Here is an 18,004-nt window from a genome sequence, read left to right as displayed (position 1 = left end):
GAAGAGAATCAAGGCAAGACCAGACATTCCCAGATAAAGATTGAGGACATTAAGATCGTATAAAGCAGTAGTTCCAACCATTATTATTATTATTACTATTATTGGAGACAGTGTCTTGCTCTGTCACCCAGGCTGGAGTATACTGGCATGATCCCAGCTCACTGCAACCTCTGCCTCCCAAGTTCAAGTGATTCTCCTGCCTCAGCTACTCAAATAGCTGGAATTACAGGCATGCACCACCACGCACAACTAATTTTTATATTTTTGGTAGAGACGGTGTTTCATCATGTTGGCCAGGCTTGTCTCAAACTCCTGGCCTCAAGTGGTCTACCCACCTCAGCCTCCTAAACTGCTGGGATTACAGGAGAGTCACTGCTCCCAGCCAGTAGTTCCAATTATTTAAAGCAAAAGAAGGTAGAAAAGGAGGAACAGAGGGATCTCTTTAATTATGAGGAAAAAAATACCAAAAGACAGGTATAAATTCAAATGTATCAATAATATTAAGTATAAATGAATTGAACACTCCACCAAAATGGCAGAGATTGTGAAACGGGATAAAAAAGCAAGATCCATCTGATAAAGGACTTGCATTCAGAACATCTTTTATAACTCATAAAAACAAGGCAACCCAATTAAAAGGAGGAAGTAAAAAATCTGAATAGACACTTCTCCAAAGAAGATATACAAATGGCCAATAAGCACAGAAGATGCTCAGCATCTTATGTCACTAGAGAAATGATCTAACTTGGATGAGATTAATTTGGATGTGAGTGGTCCACTAGAATGGCCATAATAATAAAGGCAGACTATAAGCAGTGAAAAAGATGTGGAGAAACTATAACCCTCCTACATTGCTAGTTAGAACATAAAACTATAGTCACTTTGAAAATGATTCATAAGTTTCTTAAAAAATTAACCCACACACTTGTATGACAATGTTTTTGGGTGATGGAAATGTTCTAAAACCTGATTGTGGTGGTGATTACACACACATCTTTCAACTGTACATTTACAATGAATTTTATCATATGTAAATTATACCTCAACAAATATGTTAAAAAATTTAACAGATAAGACTTTAACAATATTTTATACGTGTATGTATGTACATACAGAGAGGGAGACAGAACAGGTTTGGGGCAATAAAAAACGGGCAAAATGAAAACAATTGGTAAATCTGGATGCAGCGTATATGAGAGATCCATGTATTATGCTGACAACATTTCTGTCAGTTTGAAATTACATAGATCATCAACCAAAAGGTCAAGAATATAATGTAACAAGCTTCCTGAAACAATATCCATCTTTTTTCAATGAAGACCATATGCAGCTTAAGTTATTAGGAAATTGTAGGTAATTTTAATAAAGTCATCGTCAAGAATATAATCTGGTTGTAATACCAATACAATGTGCTCTAAAATAATTTTTCTATTGAGTTAAATATTCATCTGTAAATCCTGTAACATGTTCATATTCACAAAATCTGGATGAAAAGTAAACACGACTTGGCATTTCTGACGCAGGGCACAGGGTATAACACAAAGTTCGCTTCAGAGGGGACTGAGATTTAATTTTGCTTTTGCAACCAAGCATAATTATAGTCAAAATGAGGGACATTATTCAGAATGAGGTTTGTTATGTATTTATTTAACAAAATACTGCTTCTCTGAAGTACATTTCATTAGGGAGAGTGACAGTAATGCTTAAAAAAGGAACATGAAAATGTACACTGCATTTCTAAAAGGTTATAATCATTTATCTATTTATTTATTTTTTGAGAGGGAGTCTCACTCTGTCACCCAGGCTGGAGTGCAGTGGCTCTTGTGATCTTGGCTCACTGCAACCTCCACCTCCCGGGTTCAAGCAATTCTCGTGCCTCAGCCTCTCAAGTAGCTGGGATTCCAGGCATGCACCACCACACCTGGCTACTTTTTTAATATTTAAAGTTATTTAAATTTTTTTTTTTTTTTTTGAGACAGAGTCTTCCTCTGTTGCCCAGGCTGGAGTGCAGTGGCACAATCTCGGCTCACTGCAACCTCCACCTCCCAGGCTCAAGCAATTCTCCCGCCTCAGCCCCCAAAGTAGCCGGGATTATAAGCACCTGCCACCGTGCCCAGCTAATTTTTGCATTTTTTTTAGTAGAGATGGGGTTTCACCATGTTGGCCAGGCTGGTCTCAAACTCTCGACCTCAGGTGATTTGCCCGCCTTGGCCTCCGAAAGTGCTGGGATTACAGGCATGAGTAACTGCGCCCAGCCTTTTTTTTTTTTTTTTTTTTTTGTATTCTGGTAGAGACAGTGTTTCACCACGTTGGCCAGGCTGGTCTCGAACTCCTGGCCTGAAGTGATTCACCCACCTCAGCCTCCCAAAGTGCTGGGATTACACAGGTGTGAGCCACTGCACCATGCCAAAAGGCTACATGCCCAGCTCTGTGTTTCCAAGACTGCTTTTGATCCCAACTTCTCTACATTTAGATTAAAAAACATTTTATTCATGGTCAATCTGGAACATAATTACTGCATCTTAAGTTTCCACTGATGTATATAGAAGGCTAAAGGCACAATTTTTATCACATCTAGTAGAGTAACCAAACATAAAATCATTAGTTACTTTCAACTTAATAACTCATTGACATTCCTCAAACGAGCTGTTTTAAATCCTGATAGTTCTTTATTTTTTCAAAATATATTTGCCATGGGATGCTAATTTGCCTTAGGTGTCATAATGAGAATAACCAAAACTGGATAAATGTGACAAATGATTGACAAAGCATTTCACACCCTTCAATTACACCACGTCAAGAATGAGGGGAAAGTGTTGCAAAAGTAGACTACTGCAATGCTACTTATATTCTTGCAATAAAACCAGCAAGCATCCATATCAAGAGAGTTATCATCTCACTTCCAACTTTTTCCCCTCAAGAACAATTTGAATCTCTTTGGCATCCAAAGTCTCATAGGTCAATAAAGCTTCTGCAAGATTCTTATGCTCCTTTGCATGAGTTTTCAAGATATGTTTTGCTCGTTCATATGAGTCCTAAATAGAAAAGGAGATACGTAAGTAGCAGTAAATGTAGGGATGCAAAAACCAGTCAATAGGAAAAGAAAAACTTTATGTACCCTAAAAAATATGAAATCTGTTTATATTTATAAAATCATGTAGAATCTTGATTCTACTGTAGAGATAATTTGTGCATTATAACATAAATAGTAAGGAAAAGAGAATAAACACCTGAGAAGGCAGAGACCACCTCTTATATAACACTCTCTAAACCTTTCCATCATACAAACTTTCTGTATCCTTAAGTACTCTAAAGCATTCCCTCCACCTCCTTGAAATAATCAAAGCCATGGTCCCTCCTGTGGAGACTACATTCCTTAAGCCCTCTCAAGCTATGTGTTCACGTTTACCCTAGATACTTCAAAGTAGAGAGCTGAGCTCTTTGTTCTAGTCACCTCTTTCAGACCATTACTAACCTACCCTCTTATATAATGCACTCTTCCTATTCTGTTGAAGTCCAGGCCATTTGACTATGGAGCTATCCAACTGTCTTCATTGTGCCATCTAACAAACATACTCCTTATTCACTAAAGACTCTGGCACTCAGCTCAAGTCACTCTTTTTTTTTTTTTTTTTTTTTCAGTCTCTGTTGCTCAGGCTGGAGTGAAGTGAGGCAATCACAGCTCACTACAGCCTCAACCTCCCTGGGCTCAAGTGATCCTCCCACCTCATCCCAAGTAGCTGTGACTACAGGTATGAACCACCACCACGCTCAGCTAATTTTTCTATTTTTTGTAGAGATGGGGTTTTGCCATGTTGCCCAGGCTGGTCAGTCTTACTCTTAAAACCTGCCTGGTTGGGTGCGGTGGCTCACACCTGTAATCCCGGCACTTTGGGAGGCCAAGGCAGGTGAATCGTTTGAGCCCAGGAGTTCGAGACCAGCCTGGGTAACATAGTGAAATGCTCTCTACAAAAAATAACAAAATTAGCTAGGCGTGGCAGTGTGTGCTTATAGTCCCAGTCCCAGCTACTCAGGAGGCTGAGGTGGGGGGATCACTTGAGCTTGGGAGACAGACATTGCAATGAGCCGAGATCACAGCACTGCACTCCAGCCTGAGTGACAGGGCAAGATGCTGTCTCAAAAAAAAAAAAACACCAAAAAAAAACCAAAACTGAAATCATGGAGCTAGGCACAGTGGTGTGTGCCTGTAGCCCCAGCTACTTGGGAGGTTGAGGCAGGAAGCTCACTTGAGCCCAGGAGATCAAGTCCAGCCTGGGCAATATAGCAAGACCCATCCCCTTAAAAAAGAAAAAAAAAAAAAAAGATAAAACTTGCAAAAAACCAACAACAAAAAATCTACTAAACTTATTTCTTAGGTTGCAGTGAGCCGAGATCATGCCACTGCACTCCAGCCTGGGAAACAGAGCGAGACTCCATATCAAAAAAAAAAAAAATGTATTTGTTGAATACATGTCAAAGATTCAATAAACAATACTCTTCCCATTCTATTACCTCTTACAGTTTTGCAGCTAAAGTACAATTGAATTTTATATATATATATATATATGTAATTTTATATGTAGACATATTTTATTTCAACAGCTTATGGGGTACAAGTGGTTTTTGGTTCCATGGATGAACTGTGTATAAGTGAAGTCTGGGATATTAGTGTATCCATACCTATATAGTATACACTGTACCTAATATGTAGTTATTTTGTCCCTTACCCTGAGAATTGAATTTTTACAACCATGCAATATATAACTGTTCTTAGCCCATGTCCAGGAGAAAATAAGTCCCAGTTCATGAACAGAGAGAGGTGCCTTAATAACATTTAAATCATTGCTGAAATGGTGCACCTATTATCTTTATTTTCTAATTTTTTCCCCAGACACCACAGTGACTATTATCTTTGTTTTATAAAATGATGTTTCTAGTGAACAGAGGGCCTTCAGTTGTTATTTTTTTAAGAACCTAACTATTTAAGCACATTGTTCCTAAGAAAATAAATATGCAGGAAAAAATATTATCATTACCCTTAGAAGGATTCTTATTTCTTGTTCAATGGCAGATTGGGTTTCTGGACTTAGTTTCCCTGTATCACTGTAGGTCATAACTCCAAGCTAAAACCAAAAGGAAGAAAGCAGTTTAACAGAAAACCCCCAAATACCAATAAATTTAAAAGAGAAAGTACTAGCCTATATATAAGGAAACAAATATACGGAGGAACAAGAAAGAAGTACAATATAAAATTGCATTTGAGGCAGGGCACGGTGGCTCACACCTGTAATCCTAGGACTTTGGGAGGCCGAGGCAGGTGGATCACCTGAGGTTAGCAGTTTGAGACCAGCCTGGAAACATGGCGAAACCCCATTTCTTCTAAAAACACAAAAAATAGCTGGGCATGGTGGCACGTGTCTGTGATCACAGCTACTCAGGAGGCTGAGGCAGGAGAATTGGTTGAAACCAGGGGTCGGTGGTTGCAGTAAGCTGAGATTACGCCACTGCACTCCAGCCTAGGTGACAGAGTGAGATTCCATCTCCAAAAAATAAAAAATAAAAACTGCATTTGAGGGTAAAGAAATTTCCACATTCTTCTGAAAGTATAAAGAGTAACGTTTAGCCAGGCATGGTGGCAGGTGACTGTAATCCCAACTACTTGGGAGGCAGAGGCAGGAGTATAGCTTGCACCTGGGAGGCAGTGGCTTCAGTGAGCCAACATCACGCCACTGCACTCCAGCCTGGGAAACAGAGCAAGACTCCGTCTCAAAAACAAACAAATAAAAAACCACTAATATCAAAATAGTAAAAATATGAGCAAGAGAGAACATTTTAAATCTTTTATTTTTTTGGAGACAGGGTCTTGGTCTGTCACCCAGGGTAGAGTGCGGTGGCACAACCAGGACTCACTGTAGCCTAGACCTCCTGGGTTCAGGGAATCCTCCCACCTCAGACTCCCAAGCAGCTGGGACTACAGGCACACACCACCACACCTGGCTAATTTTTGTATTTTTTTTAAGAGATGGGGTTGTGCTATGTTGCCCAGGCTGGTCCAGAACTCACTCCTAGGCTCAAGCAATCCAGTCTCTTCAGCCTCCCAAAAGTGCTGGGATTATAGGTGTGAGCCACACTGCCCAGCCTAAAATAATTTTAAGTCTGGTTCTCAGTACTTTCTTGAAAAACCTTAGCAGCTACTTCAAATATAGAAATCCATAATTCAGAGTATAGTAGTGCTTCAAGGAACAGTAAGATGAAAATATGAAATATACGGAAACAGTAAAGTAACCAAACTCAGAAAGTAGGCTCTTTTATGCCACATGGAAAAGCTAAGGAATTCACCTTGCTTTACCACTTAGTTAACTCATGAAGTAATAGTTACTATCTGGGCAGCTCATTCTGAGCAGCTAAGAGAAGGCTCCATTTTCTTTATTCAGAGAGTAACAATGTTCAGAATAAGCAGCCTCAAATCCATTTGGAGTGAGACAGAGCAAAAGTGAATATTACCAATTTATATATCAGAACCATCTCTCAAATCAACACTTGACATGTAATTTGATACATGAAAAGGATTAAAATAATCTATTACCTTTTCACTCATTCCAAATTTGGTAACCATCCGCTTTGCTATTTTAGTGGCATTATCAAAATCACTGGAAGCACCTAAAATAAAAACATACAATTTTAAAAAATATCTTTAAGACCACATACAATTTGAACTAAAGCCATTCTTTAACGCTAACCTGTTGTAATATGGTCAGTTCCAAATATAAGCTCCTCTGCCACTCTTCCTCCCATACTAACATCCATTTGTGCAAGCAGCTGGGCTCTAGTTTCATTCCATCTGTCATTCTCAGGTAACAGGGACACCTAGACGATTAAAAATCAATCAGATAAAAAGTAAAAAAAGAGGCCAGGCGTGGAGGCTTACGCCTGAATCCCAGCACTTTGGGAGGCTGAGGCGGGTGGATCACCTGAGGTTAGGAGTTCGAGATCAGCCTGACCAACATGGAGAAACCCTGTCTCTACTGAAAATACAAAATTAGCTGGGCATGGTGGCGCATGCCTGTAATCCCAACTACTCGGGAGGCTGAGGCAGGAGAGTTGCTTGAAGCTGGGAGATGGAGGTTGCGGTGAGCTGAGATCACGCCATTGCACTCCAGCCTGGGCAACAAGAATGAAACTCCATCTCAAAAATAAAATAAAATAGGCCGGGCACGGTGGCTCAAGCCTGTAATCCCAGCACTTTGGGAGGCCGAGACGTGCGGATCACGAGGTCAGGAGATCGAGACCATCCTGGCGAACACGGTGAAACCCCGTCTCTACTAAAAAATACAAAAAACTAGCCGGGCAAGGTGGCGGTCGCCTGTAGTCCCAGCTACTAGGGAGGCTGAGGCAGGAGAATGGCGTGAACCCGAGAGGCGGAGCTTGCCGTGAGCCGAGATCGCGCCACTGCACTCCAGCCTGGGTGACAGAGCGAGACTCTGTCTCAAAAAAAAAAAAATAAAATAAAATAAAATAAAATAAAATAATAAATAAATAAATAAAATAATATGAAATGTAAGGAAAGAATTCAGATACAGGCTGGGTGCAGTGGCTCATACCTGTAGTCTCAGCACTTTGGGAGGCTGAGGTGGGAGGATCACTTGAGTCCAGGAGTTTGAGACTAGCCTGGGCAACATAGTGAGACCCCATCAATATAAAATAAAATGAAGATTTAAAAAAAAGAAATTCAGATACAGTTCTGAGATCGTTACATTAAAAACCAGAATTTCAGCACCATAAGACTGGGCAAAATAAAAAAATACAAACCAGAATTATCATTTAGCTCTCTTATACCATGCTGAAAGCTGGTCATCAGGGGACTGATGAAAAACCAGCAATTAGAGAATAAAAAATGCTTTATAAAGCAACAACAATAGGTGGATAATGCTGCAATAGGACTGTTTTCTCCCCAGGTGCACAGAAATTTTTAAAATGTCTACAATTTTGAAAGATCTGATAAACTTGTACTAAATGAGAAAAATCTTAGAAAAACTACTGAATCAGTTGCTGCAAAACATAATGTTTTCCCTTTTGGGACAGCACAGTAATTAGATATTTAAGAATTAGGCAGGCCATGGTGGTTCATGCCTGTAATCCCAGCACTTTGGGAGGCTGAGGCGGCTGGATCACCTGAGGTCAGGAGTTCAAGACCAGCCTGGCCAACATGGTGAAACCCCATCTCTACTAAAAACACAAAAATTAGCTGGGCATGGTGGTGGGCGCCTGTAATCCCAGCTACTTGGGAGGCTGAGGTGAGAGAATCATTTGAACCCGGAAGGCAGAAGTTGCAGTGAGCTGAGACTGTGCCATTGCACTCCAGCCTGGGCGACAGGGCGAGATGCTACAAAAAACTTACATGTCCAAGTGTTGGTCCCCGGGGCATGATTGTAGCTTTGTTGATAGGCATTGCATCTTTTGTGTAATATGCAATAATGGCATGACCAGATTCATGATATGCTGTGATGGTTTTGTTTTTGTTATCAATTTCCACACTTCTTCTTTCAGGCCCTAAGATAAAAATTTAATTGCGTAAATACTCCACTAGAAAGGTATATTTAAATAAACAAAACACATTCTTGTCTGCAAATCAAATACACTCCACCCTTCCTATCAGCAGATTCTGCATCCATAGATTCAACCAAATAAGGATTAAAAGTATGGGGAAGAGGAACAATAAAAAAAATACAAATGAAAAATACAGTATAACAACTATTTACAGAGCATTTCCATTGTATTAGTAATCTAGAGATGATTTCAAGTATACAGGAGAATTATGTATGTTATACACAAATAGTACACCATTTTATAAAAGACACTTGAGCATCCTTGAATTTTGGTATCCACATGGGACCTGGAACCAATCCCCACCCCCTCCGTGGATACTGAGGGATGAATGTATCTGATACTGGATTAATATTAAAAAACAAAAAACTCATTCTCCTTAAAGTCATTTTTGTCATAGCTCACTCCAACTCTTAGCCTCAAGTAAGCCACCCACCTCAGCTTCCCAAAGTGCTGGGATTACAGGCATGTGCCACTGTGCCTAGCTTTAATAATTTTTTAGCAATAGCAATTTTTTAAACTTTTAAACAGGGTCTGTAACCCAGGCTGGAGTGCAGTGGCATAATCACAGCTCACTGTAGCTTTAACTTCTTGGACTTTTTAGCAATTCTCCCACCTCAGACTCCCGAGTAGATGGGACCACAGACGCGTGCTACCCCACCCAGCTAATTTTTAAAATTTTTGGTAGAGATGGAGTCTCGCTATGTTGCCCAGCTGATCTTGAACTCCAACGATTCTGGGCTCACGTGGTCCTCCTGCCTCGGCCTCCCAAAGTGCTGGGATTACAGGTGTGAGCCGCCATGCCCAGTCTACAGAGTAAAAGTTTTTTAAAATGGGCAGAATTCATTCCATAACACATACAAACTTTAACAATTTATCTGCAAACCAAAACTGTCAAAACTATCATCTTAATTCTTACATCAAAAGGGAAAACTTATTTCTATTTCTATAAAATAAACTTCCAATTTAACAAGAATATCATAACTAATGTGCTTTTAAGTCAATCCAAGATTTAAAATCGAAATCAAGCACAGAATAAAGTTAACTATCCTTTTTAGCAGCAATGTCCGACAAGAGGAAATATATATGTGCCTCATCTCCCCACCAACAGTTGAACTATACAATTATATATGCCACTAGAATATATTTGTTTTATAAAAGGCCAAATTGTGGTGTTGTCAAGTATATATTTTCATGTTCCCATCACTTTTTGAAACTTTCCAGTCAGAAAAAAAGGTTTTCTAAGAAAGAGACAAGGCTGGGCGCGGTGGCTCAAGCCTGTAATCCCAGCACTTTGGGAGGCCGAGACGGGCGGATCACGAGGTCAGGAGTTCGAGACCATCCTGGCTAACACGGTGAAACCCCGTCTCTACTAAAAAATACAAAAAACTAGCCGGGCGAGGTGGCGGGCGCCTGTAGTCCCGGCTACTCAGGAGGCTGAGGCAGGAGAATGGCGTAAAAACCCGGGAGGCAGAGCTTGCAGTGAGCTGAGATCCGGCCACTGCACTCCAGCCTGGGCGACACAGCGAGACTCCGTCTCAAAAAAAAAAAAAAAAAGAAAGAGACAAAACTAATAAATGTGGTACACTATAAAATCAGTTCTGTATCACTGACAAGAGTACTGTCAAGAAAATGTTACTGTTTAATGGCATTTGACTGTTAAATTGGTAATTTTGTAAAATCATTTATTACAAATCTTGAAAACCCAGACACTGAAGTTTTAGAGTAAGATTAGATTCAACATAGCCATGGCTTTAGCTGTTTGAATAGGGTATTTGCCCCAAATGAATTATCTAACACAATGGAAAGTAAAGACAGAAAAAAAAAAAACAAAGGAAACCTACCCATTAGAATTTTGTCTTTGGAAAACTCCAGCTCCTTCATGGTAACCATTTCTTTTCCATCAACAGCTGCTTTTAATGCAGCCTGGTTCACAAGATTCTCCAACTCTGCTCCAGAAAAGCCAACAGTACCTCGAGCTATAATTTCTGGATCAACGGCTAATGTAAAAGGAGAACACAACATTAAAAGTCGAAAACAGGTAAAAGAAAACTCTTCACACAGAACTCACATTCGGGCCGGGTGTGATGGCTCACGCCTTTAATCCCAGCACTTTGGGAGGCTGAGGCAGGTAGATCACTGGAGGTCAGGAGTTCGAGACCAGCCTGGCCAACATGGTGAAACCCCATCTCTACTAAAAATACAAAAATTAGCTGGGCATGGTGGCATGCACCTGTAATCCCAACTACTCAGGAGGCTGAGGCAGGAGAATCACTTGAACGCGGGAGGTGGAGGTTGCAGTGAGCCGAGATTGTGACACTGCACTCCAGCCTGGGCAAAAAGGGCGAAACTCTGTCTCAAAACAAACAAACAAACAAACAAAAACTACATTCTGAGGGAAAAAAGAAAATAGCTAGCCATTCTGAGCTATAGTTTAGACACTTTTTTCTTGAATTTCATCTGGAAACTTTGGACATAACAGTTGCCCTTATTATAGGAAACACATATAGTTTAATGAATTGATATAGCTATCTCTGAAACTACTGCAGCTTTAATAATTTCATTTATTACTCAAGTGGGTAATAAATTTCCATGTGTTTTGTTTTATAATTTGCTTTCTTCTCTTTTGGCCCCATACTGACTATATCATGAGTTACTGTTTCTGCAGCTTTTTCTATTATTTTGCATTTTACATTCATCTTAAAAAGTGTGTGTGTGTGTGTGTGTATATATATATATATATATATCCTCAAATATCTGTCTGAATACTCTAAAAAAACCTTTCTTTAGAATCAGGGTTCAAAACAATATAATCTCCTGGATATACACTAAGGAATGGACTTTTAAGTGAACATAGTAACGGAAAAAAAAAAAGACAAAAATGGACTGGTCTTTTAATATTAATACATTTATCATGAAAAGACCACAAACAGGGTGAGTGGTATATTACCACTTTACATAAATGACAAATGTTTATTTTGATAGAATTAGACTTACATTGATCAAACTTTATTTTATTGAGATACCATTTCAAAATTTCTGTTCGACCTTTTACATCTGGCCTTGGAACTGTAACTTGCATGTCAAAACGACCAGGACGTATTAAGGCACTACAGGAAGAATGCAAAAGGAAAATATAAATTAATAAACAATTTAAGCTCAAAGTCAGCAGGACTGACACCCTAATGACATGACTGGGAAGCCAATGGCAGCCAGAGTGCAGATGGAATTTTGTACATAAATATTCAGATAGTTCCTTTTAAAACATGGCTCAAGTAACAGTGTCAATAACCAGAGGGTAGAACAAAGGTTGATTCAGATACATGTGTGTACCTAGGTAGCCTACCCCTCAGAAACAAAAGCATGCAAGTAACTCAGTCCAGGAACAAATAATTCTACAATAAACTATTATTGTGGATAAGAACCACACATCCATCTCAACTGCTAAGCACAGAATGTATGTTAGACTAGAGTCTTAGGCAGTGACAAACTACTAAGCAAATGAAAATATGAATAACTTCTACAATACAATTTTTTTTCATAGTAACTTTAAACCTAGTTATACTACTACAGTGAATTTATTTTTAAAATCCTTTCTACATAAAACTTTTGTGACATCTAACAAATAAATTTTAAGTTTTATTGAGATGTAATTCACATAACAGAATTTAAAGTGGATACCTCAGTGATTTTTAATATATTCAGAATTGTACAACCATCACCACAATCTAATTTTAGAATATTCCCATCCCCGGCAAAGAAATCCCATATCCAATGACAGCCATCTCCTATTCTCCCTAACCTCTGGTAACTGCTAACCCAATTTGTCTCTGTGAATTTGCTTATTCTGGGTATTGCATATAAATGCAATCATACAATGTGATCTTTTGCAATTGACTTCTTTTAGCATAATTTTATAGCAGGTAATAGTACTTCACAAAAATCTTCTTTTAATACTTACTTATCTAATGCCTCTGGGAAGTTTGTGGCTCCTATTATAATAACTCCTTCATTGGGTTTAAAACTATATAGGAAAAAAAAAAAACAGTATATTTTCACTAACATTGAAGCACAGCACACATGTAGAAATGCTCTACACAAAACTGGTTTGTTTTCCTTTTTTGAGATTAGCACTCGCTTTGTGGCCTAGGCTGGAACACACCAGTATGATCATAGCTCACTGCTGCCTCAAACTCCTGGGTTGAAGTGAAACTTCTGCCTCAACCTCTCAAGTAGCTGGAATGACAGGTGCATGCCAACATACCTAATTTATTTATTTTTATTTATTTTTAAATTTTTTCTACCCAATTTCTAGGTACAAGCCACTTTTTTTTTTTTTTTTTTTGAGACAGAGTCTCACTGTCACCCAGGCTGGAGTGCAACGGCGCTCACTGCAACCTCCATCTCCCAGGTTCAAGCAATTCTCATGTCTCAGCCTCCTGAGTAGCCAGGATTACAGGCGGCTGCCACCATGCCCAGCTAATTCTTATATTTTTAGTAGAGATGGGGTTTCACCATGTTGGCCAGTTTGGTCTTGAACTCCTGACCTCAAGTGATCCACCTGCCTCAGCCTCCCAAGTGCTAGGATTATAGGCTTGAGTCACCGTGCCCAGCGACTATTTTTATTTTTAGTAGAGATAGGGTCTTGCTATATTGACCAGGCTGGTTTTGAACTCCTGGCCTCAAGCAATTCTCCCACCCTGGCTTCCAAAAGTCCTGGGATTAAAGGCGTGAGCCACCATGCCCGGCTTCATTAATTAAATAACAGCTAAGAAAAGAGACTGATAATAAACCACCAGTCATCTGTGACTACATACCTTCACAATTGTCTGGTCTATGTAGGAAAAGATAACCTGATATAAAAAGCTTAGGTACCTGGTTAATTTTTGAAGAAATTCAAGTATACCAATTCAAGTTATTCACTCCTGGGCTTCCTATGTGGTTTCAAAATGTCTTATATATTATCTTTAAGATACTTCTTTCAAAGCAACATCACCTCTTGCTTTTTATATTATGAACATTGATGTAAGCTTTAAAGCTGCCACATTCAAAGCTAGTCATAAACTGTGTAGAAATGAGTGTATTTCTTCAAATAGACTACTAGTCTCAGCATGAATCACTGTTTTTCTGTCATAAGTATAACAATAAATGAAAAAGAATATAAATACCATCAATTAAATAAGATGAGTTGATATTCAAATATCCAATTAGTAATGAAAACAATACTGACAGAAAAAGCTTGTCTTGTGTTCTTGCATGAGGGACTACTCTGTTTCCTATACACATCACATTTTTCTTATCTCTAGATATGAAATGCCTTACGGAAATAATTTGCATAAGATCAATTCTACATATATCAAATGCTGGGAGGCATCACCATATTCTAAGACAAAAGAAGATTCAATTACCCATCCATTTCAGCAAGAAGTTGATTTATAGTCTGCCTTGAATATGGATGCATTGGAGATTCAATTCTCTTCCCACCAACAGAATCTAATTCATCAATAAATATAACACAAGGAGCATTCGCTTTTGCTTCCCCTAAGAAAACAAAAAACATTCAAATAAGCTGAAAGAAGTCAACACTTTTGAACAAAACGAGATAAATATTAAAATCCTAAAAAACTGTCAAAAGCCAACAAAAAATATTCATTGGAAGAAAATACACAAAAGGAGGTCATTTTTTACTGATTTAAGAATAGTAGCTTCAGGGGGAAAAAACTATACCAAAGAAAATGATATAAAATAAAAACAGTTGGGCATTCATTCTTCCTAGCTATACAAATACCATATACAATCAGGTTTGAAGCTAATTACTTCTTAATTCCATACTATAAAACTGATGAATAAAATGAAAAAAAAAAAAAAAATTTTTTTTTTGGTAGCCTTCAACCTCATCCTTGCACTTCTACTAGCTAATTCATATAGTAAAAGTTACCCAAACCAAGATCCCACAATGGCTATTTTAGCTATCAAAACTAATTAGCATGCAAAGCTGGAGGCCCGAAAAAATAGAAATTAAAAAAAGGAAGAAAAAAAGTAATTAGCAAAGAAGGGTAAGATATACACTTCCCTTAACAAAATTTAGCACTGTATGAAAGATACATCAAAACATACTAAAAAGATTTCTGATACGGCTGGCTCCCACACCCACAAACATCTCATCAAATTCGGATCCAGAAGCATAATAAAAAGGAACGTCAGCTTCTCCTGCCACAGCTCGGGCAAGCAGTGTCTTTCCAGTCCCTGGGGGTCCAACTAAAAGAATTCCTAAAAGAAAATGAAAACAAGAATAATTCAAAGTATTTTTTAAAAATTCCTCGATATGAACCTATAAAACAAATAATTATTCATTTATATAATTTTCAGGCTGAGGTCACACCAAAAACCAGTATTTTGAAACACAGCAAACCGTACTTGTCTCTGCTAATGGTTCACTTCAGAATCTTGTCCAAAATTAATGTTCCTGTATCATATAAATATTACATATCAACAACAGACATGACAGGAAGAATCTTGAGGTAAAAAAATATAAACCCATTTATCACTAAAAAAGATTAAAATTCATGTAGAAATAGATTAAAAGACTAAACAACCAAATGTAATTAATGAATCTTGATTTGATGCTTTTTCATAAAGAACAAAATATTCTAGAGACATTTGGTGAAAACGTTTAAACAAGATTGGAGAGTACATAATATTAAGGAAATAGTGTTAATTTTCTTTGGTGGGATAAGGTTATTATGTTTATTTAGGACACTGTCCTTATTCTTAGATGATGTACAACAGTCTTTAGATGTCAAGTAGGTGATGTTTACAGTTTTCTTTCAAACGTTCAGGAGGAAAAATACACACATACACAGAAAGCAAATATGACAGAATGTTAATTGTTGAGTCTAAGTGGATAGGATATGGATGTTAATTGTACTGTTCTTTCAAGGTTTTCCATATGTTTGAAAATTTTCATAATATCAAAGATTTTCACGTTAGAAAAAACAGAATTGCCTGATTTATATGTTTTTATAAATATACATATTACATTTAAAAAGCAACAAAACTTCTTTACATACATGTTTGCTGCATTTTAACATAAAAATTTTAAAGAAAGCTCAAGCTCAAAAATAGCTTTAAGACTATCCTAGTATTGTCATGTTTTAGTTATACTTAACTGGTGTAAATCATATTAATTTCTGTGGATTACATCTTGGTATCTGAAGATTTTTCTACAAATTTATACTACTCAAATTTTCTATAAATTTAAAATACTCCTTGTGATTAGAAAGAGGAAGAGGGTAACTATTAATACTTCTATGGTTTTAAACATTCACTCTGTGATGTGATTAGCACTGATTTAATAAATGTACCCTAAATTAGCAAAGGTTACTTCAAATAATTTCATACACTGCTGTATTCTCAGTAGAGATAGGTGACAGTATAAAAACAAGCATTAAAAAGGAGTGTCATCCTTTAACTCAGCAATTCCATTTCTAGAAATTTATTCTAAGGAAATAATTAAGCATGCAGGCAAAGCCTTGAATTAAGATGAACCACAGTACTATTCTTAATAAAAAACCGGAAGCCATACAAAAATTCAATGTAAATGGTTAAACTGTGATACAACCATAAATTAGAAGGATACTATTAAGTCATCAAAAGTCATGTTAACCACGAGAAAACATCAGACAAAGCTAAACTGAGAACATTCTATAAATAATTAGGCAAGTACTCTTTACAACTGTAAAAATCATGAAAGATCCTCTTCTCCCCACTCCCTCACAAAAAGGCTAAGGAATTGTTTCATTAAAAAACAAACAAACAAACAAACTAAAATAAAAGCCTAAATGTTATCTGTGATCCTGGATTGGGTCCTGAACTGGGGAAGAGGGTATCCTACAAAGGATACTATTGGAACAAATGCTGAAATTTGAATATAGACTCTAAATTTGAGAATGGTTTTGTATGTACGTTAAATGTCCTTTTTTTTTTTTTTTTGGAGACAGAGTCTTGCTTTGTCTCCCAGACTGGAGTGCAGTGGGCACAATCTTGGCTCACTGCAACCTCCACCTCCTAGGTTCAAGCGATTCTCCTGCCTCAGCCTGCTGAGCAGGTGGGATTACAGGCGCCTGCTACCAAGCCCAGCTAATTTTTTTTTTTGTATTTTTAGTAGAGACAGGGTTTCACCATGTTGGCCAGGCTGGCTGGAACTCCAATGGCCCCTGCTTCAAGACCAGACTGGTCTCGAACTCCTGACCTCAAGTAATCCACCCGCCTCCACCTCCTAAAATGCTAGGATTAAAGGTGTGAGCCACCACACCTAACTAATGTCCTAATTTTAATATAATTCTGGAGTTATGTAGAAGAATATCCTTACTCTTAGAAAATACACTCTTAGGGGTGATTATGTTTACATTTTACTCTCAAATAATTAAAAAATTATTTATTTACAAATAATTTTTGTATTTATATATACGTAAAGAGACAAAGTGAATGATTTTTTAAATGGAGCTAGGTTGAGTGCGCTGGCTCATGCCTGCAGTCCTAGTACTTTAGGAGGCCAAAGTGAGTGGATCGCTTGAGCCCAGGAGTTCAAGAGCAGCCTGGGCAACATGGCCTCATCTCTACAAAAAATACAAAAATTAGGTGGCATGGTAGTGTGTGCCTGTGGTCTCAGCTACCTGGGAGTGCCGCCTGAACACAAGAGGTTGTGGATACAGTAAGCCATGATTGCACCACTGCAGTCAAGCCTGGGTCTAAAAAAAGGAAGTTAAATATTAAAAATTTGTGAGTCTAAGTTAAGGATATGAGGAACATTCTATGTACTATTCTTATAACTTTACTTAAAATTTGAAAGTATATAAAAATTTGCAGTTACCAAAAAAGGTTGTGGAATTGTATGTTCAGAATGAACATCTATTTTGTAAAACAGCAATTAAGACTTAAACTTTAATCAGTTAACATTAAATAAGTAATATAGATTTTGTTTGTTTTTGTTTTTTCCATCAAATCATGGTAAAAAAAAGATTATCTTACCTTTTGGAAGTTTACCTCCAAGAATAGTAAATTTTTGTGGGTTTTTCAAGAATTCAACAACTTCCTGTAATTCTTGTTTAGCTTCCTCCACCTAAAGTGACACAATTTTCCAAATAACTTTAGATTATGGACACATTTGGTGAGATTAGCCCTTTTGAAAATCATAAATTTAATTTGGATATGGAATTAACCTGGCCTTCTTTGTTTCAGTAAAAGCAGCATACAAAAATGGCCCCTTATAAAACACACAAAGGGTTTTCCCCTGACCATTATTTCCAATTATGCAAAGTCTCCTTACTATCCCTAAAAAATCATTCTGAACTTTCATTTTCTCAGTGAGAAAACAAAAGTCAAGTACATTGGACAGGGT

General features: G+C 37.7%; 1 protein-coding gene across 2 annotated transcripts in view; it reads right to left on the bottom strand.

Annotated features, from left to right (window-relative positions):
• Positions 1-1,626: 1,626 nt before the first annotated feature.
• Positions 1,627-18,004, bottom strand: part of LOC105480069 (YME1 like 1 ATPase) — a 45,848-nt gene continuing 29,470 nt past the window's right edge. For both annotated transcript variants that reach the window (XM_071070338.1, XM_071070339.1), the window contains 11 exons: positions 17,635-17,725; positions 14,722-14,874; positions 14,013-14,145; positions 12,566-12,628; positions 11,602-11,714; positions 10,449-10,604; positions 8,399-8,550; positions 6,741-6,867; positions 6,587-6,660; positions 5,037-5,123; positions 1,627-3,035 (listed from right to left, as the gene is read on the bottom strand). In XM_071070338.1, the coding sequence (XP_070926439.1) occupies positions 2,892-3,035; positions 5,037-5,123; positions 6,587-6,660; positions 6,741-6,867; positions 8,399-8,550; positions 10,449-10,604; positions 11,602-11,714; positions 12,566-12,628; positions 14,013-14,145; positions 14,722-14,874; positions 17,635-17,725 (1,293 nt within the window). In that variant the 3' untranslated portion in view covers positions 1,627-2,891. The remainder of the gene's footprint in view (positions 3,036-5,036; positions 5,124-6,586; positions 6,661-6,740; positions 6,868-8,398; positions 8,551-10,448; positions 10,605-11,601; positions 11,715-12,565; positions 12,629-14,012; positions 14,146-14,721; positions 14,875-17,634; positions 17,726-18,004) is intronic.

Source organism: Macaca nemestrina, chromosome 9 (genome assembly GCF_043159975.1).
Source record: "Macaca nemestrina isolate mMacNem1 chromosome 9, mMacNem.hap1, whole genome shotgun sequence".
Lineage (NCBI taxonomy): Eukaryota > Metazoa > Chordata > Mammalia > Primates > Cercopithecidae > Macaca > Macaca nemestrina.
Note: the sequence above shows the minus strand (reverse complement) of the source record. Positions and strands in the feature narration are given on the sequence as shown.